At 50.2% G+C, this 8,371-nt stretch overlaps 1 protein-coding gene across 1 annotated transcript; it reads left to right on the top strand.

Annotated features, from left to right (window-relative positions):
• Positions 1 to 747: 747 nt before the first annotated feature.
• On the top strand, positions 748 to 7,460 carry Vamp1 (vesicle associated membrane protein 1). The gene is made up of 5 exons (XM_005365244.2): positions 748 to 894; positions 3,841 to 3,967; positions 4,166 to 4,324; positions 4,771 to 4,822; positions 5,335 to 7,460. Coding segments are annotated over exons 1-5 (357 nt in total). The 5' UTR covers positions 748 to 892; the 3' UTR covers positions 5,352 to 7,460.
• Positions 7,461 to 8,371: the final 911 nt, after the last annotated feature.

The raw sequence follows: 8,371 nt of genomic DNA on the forward strand, positions 1-8,371 counted from the left end.
CAAGATCCCAATTTTCTCCCCGGCAATTTTGTCTACTTCCCATAGCCAAGAGGATAACTATATGTTTTTCCTTGGGTTCACCTTCTTATTTAGTTTCTTTAGGTTCACCAATTGTAGTCTCCGTGACCCTTATTTATGGCTAGAAACCCAGCCAAACAAACCCCAAAACTGGGAAGTCTAGTTTCTGGGCTGGGTTAACTAAGTCGCTGTGGTAACCTAGACGGAGCAGTTCAGGACGAAATTCATTTAGGAGATGCTATATTAAAAAAACAAAACAAAACAAAAAAAAAAACAGAAAAAAACAAAAAAAAAACCCCCAAAACATTTGGCTTTACGTTCTCAAGCGGAGAGGGTGGCAGGAGGGCCGTCTAGCGGATGCGCCATGAATTTGCACCCATGCTGAGCCACCGCAGCCCGGAGGATTCCAGGGTCCAGGTCACCTGGGTTTCCCTTCGCCAGGTGCTGTGGGCGGGAGCAGTAAGAGTGGCAGGAGCCTCCGGCTCAGCGATTGGTTGGCAGGCGCCACAAACCGCCTAACTCAAGCGCTGAGTCTGAGCTGGACGTTAAACAACCACCGTTGTATTGGCCGGTGAAGGAGGAGCAATGAATGAGAGGAGAACTGTGATTGGTCTAGCTGCAGGGGCGGGGCTGGGAGGACATGCTCCGCGTGGATTGGATCTAGAGAGTTTAACGTCACCCGAGAGGCGTGGTCATCGCTAATAAAGCCCGGAGTCGGCTCCGCACCTGCAGTAAGTTCCACAGCAGTTAGAGTTCCGGGTAGCGCGTGTGAGGCGGAGCTCCGCAGTTCCGTCTGCTTCATCCGCAGCGGCTCCCTGTCTGTCTCGTTGCATTCTCCAGAGAGGGACGGACCTCCACTTCCTCTATCAGAAAAATGTGAGTTGACTCTGGTCTAGGGTCCTCGACACCTCCTTACGGACTCTCCCTCCGCAGTGTCCAACTCTGCGGGACGGAAAATGGCGCATTGCAGCAGCTGCAGCAACGCCGGGAACCACCAGCTCGCGCCGCCCCCAGACCGGGCCACCCCGGGATGCGGGCAGCGCTCCATCCCGCACCAACTGCAGTCGGCACTCCTCTGCAGGGCAGGGGCGCGGGGGTCCCACGTTCATTGCATCCTCTCCTCTCGTCTTTGTATCGTGGAAGCCCAAAGGGGAAGAATTGGGGGAGGTATAGATAATGGGCAGGGAACTGGGAGACCCTTCTTGTTTGACAGAATCTGCCTCTGAGAAGACTTATTGGTGCACCCATCCGTAGTAACTCGGGTTGCCTGCAGTCTCTGGGTTTCTGCATGCCCCTCACCCAAAAAAGTGTGATGTACCTGCCCCATGGCTGCGAGCAAAGCTGCAGAAACTTACTTGCTAGTTCTGTGGCGCCTTGTGAGCCGCTCAGAAAGTCTCAGGGGACAGTGGCAAGAGATGCAGCCGTTTATGCTAAGGTGCTTTCCAGTGATCAAGCCCTAGCCAAATACTGGAGAATTAGGGAGGCCAGTGAATTCTTAATTTCATCCAAAACACATAGTACGTCTCCAGTTGTGTTCAGCATCACCGTCTTCTGAAGATCTGTGGCTAGATAAATTAAGAACTCCCTTCATGATCACATACACATAATGAAGGATTTCCTTTCTATTCATTGCCTGGATCGCTTGCCTGGTGCTAGATGTGTGTGTGTGTGTGTGTGTGCTTACATTTTCCCTCTCTCCCTCCCTCTCTCTCCCTCTCCTTTTCTCCATCCCTCCCTTGTTTGGCTTTTCCAGACCAGGTTTCTCTGTGTAACCCTGGATGTCCCAGAACTCTATAGACCAGGCTAGCCTCGAACTCAGAGATCTGCCTGCCCCTGCCTCCCAAGTGCTGGGATTAAAGGTGTGCGCCACTCGGTTTGTGTTGCTTCTTTTGATGATTAAAAAAAAAAAGGATTGACTTGAATTATATAAGGATTATAACTCCCTGGGTAGGTTAATGTGGAGTGTTTCCAGCTCCTAACAAGTAGTAAGTGAAGTGAGCCCTTTAAAAGCTCACAGTCATCCCATTCTTTCTTTTTGGGTTTTGTGGTTTTAACATTTTGTACATTTTTGACAAGCTACTTTATTTGGGGAGGGGCCCTTTGTAGCCGACTCGCTCCAGGTGGTTTCATGTGTGAGGCTGGAGGAGGAAGGGAAAGCGTGATGGCTAGCCGGGAATCACGAGGTCTCTGACCTTAGTCTTGTCATTGGTGCCACCATCCTGGACTCCTTCCAACACTAGCTGCTACCAACTCATTGGAATCCCTGCCCTCAGTCTAGAACTAGATTGCTTAGCTCGCTCAATAGCAGCGCAAGCCTTGTGGCTCCCGCGGCTCTGCATCTTCCTTTCCTTCCTCAGTGTCTAGGGAGGACATGGGAAAGTGACTCTTTAAGTGGAAGAAGCCATTGTAATCTGAATATGGCCTCTCGAGGGGCGAGAGCATCTTGTCTAGAAGAAAGTTACTTACTTATGGAAAAGGAGATTCAAGGTATTAATTCTATTGTGATTAATCAAGGAATTTACTTTTTTGGCAACTTCATGATGGCTTAACTTCTACCTTATTTATTCTTAGACTTCTCTGGCGAGGATGTTTTATGGAGTTTAAGAAATTTCTATTCTCCATCAAATTTTAGATATCTCTCTTTACCTTGCTTGTGAAGCCTCCACATGGCAGGGAAAAAAAAAACTCCTTTTATAGGTTTGATTTTGGGACCTTGTTAGCTGGTGAGTGTCAGAGACAAGCTTATTTTAAAGACCTCACATTTACTATACATGTGGGCACACACCTTTAACCCTGGCACTCGGGAGGCAGAGGCAGGTGGATCTCGGTTTTAGGCTAGGCTGGTCTACAGAGAGAGTTCTGGGACAGCTAGGGAACAGGAAATACCTGCCTCTAAATTTGTTTAAATAATAAATACATAAGAAAAGAAAAAAATCCAACCAACCAAAACCAAAGACAAGACCAAGCCCACTCAGAACCATTCCCTCCAAGGCCATGAGTGCTCTTGGCCGTCAGTGCGGGAAGAGGGGCTCGTCCTCACATGCTGCGCAGTAGTGCAGTTCAAGCTTTCTCTCCGGACCCGGGCCCAGGGCAGCACCCTGAGACGCTGCTGAGTCTGAAGAAGGACGGGACGACAGTGCTGCATGTGCAGGGAAGATTCTTTCTAGCGTTTTTACTTTGGGTCTGTGCTCTTGGAACAATTAATGTAATTGCTTTAATCCCCAGATTCAATTTAAATGAAACCCCTATCTTCTCTCTGCCAAAAATAACACAAATATCCCTGACTCACTCTGTCTATGCAGACGTTGCCTTTGGTGAGTCTCCAGATTGTTTTTACAGCAGCTGGCATGCACCAATTATAGTAGAAAACCTAACTGTGGCCGGACCCCCCACAAGCTTGCCTCTGTCACACTCCAACCCGAGCACAGCTGTCCTCACAGTTTAGTCTTTTCTACCAATCTTTTCTCTTCTGGCTTGGGTTTTCCTGTTTTATTTCATGGGAAGAACTTCTAATGGCCAGGCAAATTCCATTTAGGTCAAGGCTGGCGTGTTTGTCCCTATGGCCATTTGCCAGAGGATGTGCCTGAGTTTACATCACAGGGTGGTCCCAATCAATATCTCTAAATGGCACTGCGACCCTCATCTGAATGGCAGGAGATCTTTCGTCCTCTGCCCCGTGTCTCTAGGCTGTATCTCAGCTCTTGGGATTGCAGAGGAGCTAAACAGTTCTCTGTTTGCATTCACGCTTTGCTTGGCGGTACGTGCCGATGCCTGTGAGTCTCTCCTTGTCTCAGTCACTGTACTGTTTGCTTCTCTCCACAGGTCTGCTCCAGCTCAGCCACCCGCTGAAGGAACAGAAGGGGCTGCCCCAGGTGGAGGTCCTCCTGGTCCTCCTCCTAATTTGACCAGCAACAGACGACTACAGCAAACCCAGGCACAAGTGGAGGAGGTAGGTACCTGGCCAATCCTTGGGAGTCTCTAAACTGAGACTCTCGGGAACAGAAAGCATCATCTCTTCTGTTCTCTTCTATACAGAGCCAAACAGCCCTTGGACTCACAGGCCTTGGCTTGTGATCTCCCGGGCATTGCTCATTTCCTCTGTCTCTAGTAGGGAAATCTCAGAAGCTCTGTTCCTGCACCCCCTCAGGTGGTGGACATCATGCGTGTGAATGTGGACAAGGTCCTAGAGAGGGACCAGAAGCTGTCAGAGTTGGATGACCGAGCTGACGCCTTGCAGGCCGGAGCGTCACAGTTTGAGAGCAGCGCTGCCAAGCTGAAAAGGAAGTACTGGTGGAAAAACTGCAAGGTGCGCCTCCCTTCCCTCGCCTGCTTTTCCCTGAGGTCTGCACACCTTCTTGATATGCATTACCTGTATTGGCCACCAGGGCAGGCTAGAGTATTCAGAACCACAGAGAAAGCCCTGTGTAGAGGAATTTAGGCTAGTGAAGTAGCTTTTTTTCCAGAAATTCTCGCCTGGCTCTTCTTCAGACCCCCAACAGCAACACCCTGGCTCAGTACGTGTATTACAATGTCTGTAGACGTAGCCAACACTTCACAAAATTTGCCTTTCAATTGGAATTCCAAGAAGGAATGAACAGGCATCGGGAGCTAAGCAGAAACAAGGCTGAGTGTCTGTGCTCTGTCTTTATGAGCCTGGGAGAAGCAGAAGCCTGTGGATGTCTTCCCGTCTCTAGTCCTGTTCCCTTCTTCCTTCCTGAGTCCGAGGGCTCATGCTCTGTCATGTCTCCTCAGATGATGATCATGCTGGGAGCTATCTGTGCCATCATCGTGGTCGTTATTGTAAGTAAGTATCCCTGAGGTTGCCATGGGGTGAAGAGGTGGGAAGGTCCTGGAGTCTTCTCCCAGCCCTGCCTGCCTGCCTGCCTGCCTGCTGGGGAGTGGGGCTGCTCTGACTGAGGTATGGAGACCGCTGCTGTGGGATCATCGCCTGGTTGGTGGGGGGAGGGAGGGCAAAGACAAGGAGATTCCTTGACGGACAAGCCTCCCCCTTCAAAGAATTGTGGGAAGATGGCCCCTTCTGCTGAGAAGTGCGGCTGTGCTGTTTGTCTCTGCCTGTGTCCCAGGGAGACCTTGGGACTGGGTTGCCTGTAACTGAGAGACCTGGTTGTCTAGTAACGTGATGTAACTGAGAGACCTGGTTGTCTAGTAACGTGATGTAACTGAGAGACCTGGTTGTCTAGTAACGTGATGTAACTGAGAGACCGGGTTGTCTAGTAACGTGATGTAACTTGCTCTCTTGTTTTCTCCTGTCTCTTTTTTCTTCTCCGTCTGGGACTTCCTGATTCCTGTGTCCAGTCTACTTTTTTACTTGAGAATGTGCCATCCCGTCCCTGTTCTCCATTGTCATCCAAGTTCATGTCTTTTTCTTCCTGTCTGCTCTCTCAGCCAACTCCTTCATCTGCCTGTCTCCATTCTAGCCCAGGCTTCTCCGTCACCCATGCCTCCTTTTCTGTTGCAACTGTTTGCACTCTTCCTTCACACCAGAAATGCTGCGCGTGGCCGGTCGTGACGTCACTACCCAAAGAGCAACAGCTGGCACCCCCTCCTCACCCCAGAGCTTAAAAGTGCTGTGGCCAGGGTGTCTGAGAAGCTGGCATGGCCGAGGGAAGGAGAAGGGTGTTTGTCTCCAGCTAGGCTGGCCTTCAGCACGAGGGACCCAGACTACTTGGGAAGTAATGACTTGCTGCCTGTTTTATATAATAGTTGGTAACCACTACCCTGGAATCTTTCCTTCATACCAGGCTGGTCTTGGGTCCCAGAGGTCTGTGTAAAGACAGAAGTCAAACTGGAATTTTGTAGTTACTGCTTGTCTGTCAGTGTAAGATGTTCTGTGTCTTTGGGGAACTTTACAGCCTTAGACGTTGTTCTCTGTGGGCCTAGAAAACAAGTACTCACTGATTATAAAAACAGCAGGAGACTCTTACATCTTCCTAGAAGCCATCCCACATGCTTCTGTCTAGGAGGAGCTGATGTCTCCTCACCTTTTCTGAGCTGTTCTGTGTTGCTCATGAGGGCACCAAATGATTCCAGTCAGCTTTGAAATAGCAAGCATTTGGGAACATGCTGCTTGCCATCTCATTATTGAAGTTCAGCCTCCCTTGCTGTTGATAATGGGAACTGGGTGTGAAATGGTGAGACTCCCAGGCTCCCACAGAACCCCTTCCTCCACACCTTTCTCTCATTCTTGCCTGACATAGGGATGTGGCAGGAAGGCCTTTCCAGCAAAGCCCGAAGCTCAGTCTTGGATGGGAGGGGTGCCAGCCTGTGACAGGTGTGCTGAGCACTGTGCCCGTGACAGGTGTTCTGTGCACTGCGCCCGTGACAGGCGTGCTGCGTACTGCGCCTGTGACAGGTGTGCTGCGCAATGTGCCCGTGACAGGTGTTCTGTGCACTGTGCCTGTGACAGGCGTGCTGTGCACTGCTGTGCCAGCATGGGGCCTCACATCTGGAGCTGTCTGCTTCTCCTCCTTCAGTATCTTCTCTGGAACCATTCCCCCCCTCCCCCGTCTGAATTCTGCATTGCCTCCTCTCCTCCACTCCCTTTGCATGCCCTGTGCGAATAGATGCTGAAACCTGAGGATGGGAGCTGCTGCTGAGCCTCACAGAGGATGCGCATGCCATAAACCCAGGTGCTAGGGGGGAGTGCAGGAGGGGGTGCTCTCAGGACTTTATTACTTCTGTCCTCTGGTCCACAAGCAGGAGGAGGCTGGGGCCGTGCCAGCCCGCATGCCCCCTTTCCACGCAGCAGCATTTCACTCTGCAAAACCATCCTTCTTTCCCTTTGCCCATTTCCCACATTCCCTTTGTCCTGCCTCAGGGCGGGACTGAAGAGCTGAAGAAAGCAGTCAGTGTACTCTCCCAACGTCCCCTCGAAGCTCTCCACTATCCTCTGGGCTTCTCTTTGCCTAGTGCAGGGGGGGGTCATCGCTGGAGAAGAACCGACACTGTCCTCGATGTACTCCGAGCCTGGAGCAAATTTACCCGGTTGGCCCACCCAGTCCTAGCACGGGAATTCATTCCTGGGTTTCTGTCCCGCTAAGGCTTACCAGGTGTAGTTGGTTTTGTTCTTTTGGGGTGTTAGCTCTTTTACTTTCTTTTTCACCCCAGCCCGAGCCCTCTTCTGTGTTTTTGCAGTCTCTTTGCTCCTACCACCCATGTGCATGAGCAGTTATGCCTCTAACCCTGGGACTTTGCAGCCAGTGAAGCCAAGCTTCCCACATCCCCTTCTTTGGTTTGTCATGAGACGATGTGGGGTTTCTTTCCATTGTGTCTGTCATTGCCTCTGTCTTTTTCCTAAGCCAGTCTCATAGTTTATGTATAGAGTAGTAAGAGTTGTATTTCCACCAAAGGCATGTGACATATCTACCAATTTCATGTATTCTCAACGACGGCGAAAAATACAAATTCCTTCCACAACATCATTTTGGTTGTTGTTTGGGTTGTTGTGCCGGGGAGGGGATAAGAGGGTGTCATCCTAGGTTGGCTGTAGGCCAGAAGGTGTGTGTTCTTCGGTCTTCCTGGAAATTAAAGTCTCTGTGTTGGCAGAGGAAGTGGTCTGTGTTCTTAGCCTTCGTACATGAAGCAGCCCAGCCCGTGCAAGTGCTGGTGAGAGGAAGTGATGACAGGAAGCGGAGTGGGCACTCATACTGGCAAACAACTGCAGACTTTCTCAGGCTTCCCCCGGCTGCCTCCACCTGCTTATCGTCTTTTACGGGTTGTGCCTAGATGAGGCTTCCAGCCCTTACCTCCTTTTTCTCGTCCTCATGCATCGTTTGCTCCTCCCTTCTAATTAATTTTTATTTATTTATTTTTAGTGTTTCAGGACAGGGGTTTCCAGTGTGCACCACTGTGCTTGTCTCTTAAATGCATTCTCCAGACTAAGGTCTTCTGAAATAGCAAGCTCGCCTTAGGACCGATTCCTGTTTATTGTAAGCATGTGAGCGTTTGCCTGCATGCATCTATTTATTTACACCACGTGTGCCTGGCACCCAGAAGAGGGCATCGGATCCCATGGATTTACACATGGTTGCGAGCCACCATGTAGGTGCTGGGAAGCAAACCTCTCCAAGAGCAGCCAGTGCTCTGTGAAGTAGTAGTCTCTCCAGCCCCTCCAGCACCTTAAGACATTGCTCTGTGGCTCTAAGCCCAGGAATTTTTTTCTTTTTCTTTTTTCTCTTCTTTTCTCTTCGTTTTTTTCTTTTTGAAGCAGGGTTTCTCTCTCTTTTCTTTCCCCCATTTTTTCCCATATATTTATTTATTAAAGATTTCTGTCTCTTCCCCGCCACCACCTCCCATTTCCCTCCCCCTCCCCCAATCAAGTTCCCCTCCCTTG

This window comes from Microtus ochrogaster, unplaced genomic scaffold, assembly GCF_000317375.1.
Source record: "Microtus ochrogaster isolate Prairie Vole_2 unplaced genomic scaffold, MicOch1.0 UNK1, whole genome shotgun sequence".
Classification (NCBI taxonomy): Eukaryota; Metazoa; Chordata; class Mammalia; order Rodentia; family Cricetidae; genus Microtus; species Microtus ochrogaster.

Coding starts and splice junctions, on each gene's coding strand:
- Vamp1 (XM_005365244.2), top strand. Junction 3,968..4,165: donor CCCAGGCACAAGTGGAGGAG/GTAGGTACCTGG, acceptor GCACCCCCTCAG/GTGGTGGACATCATGCGTGT. Junction 4,325..4,770: donor ACTGGTGGAAAAACTGCAAG/GTGCGCCTCCCT, acceptor ATGTCTCCTCAG/ATGATGATCATGCTGGGAGC.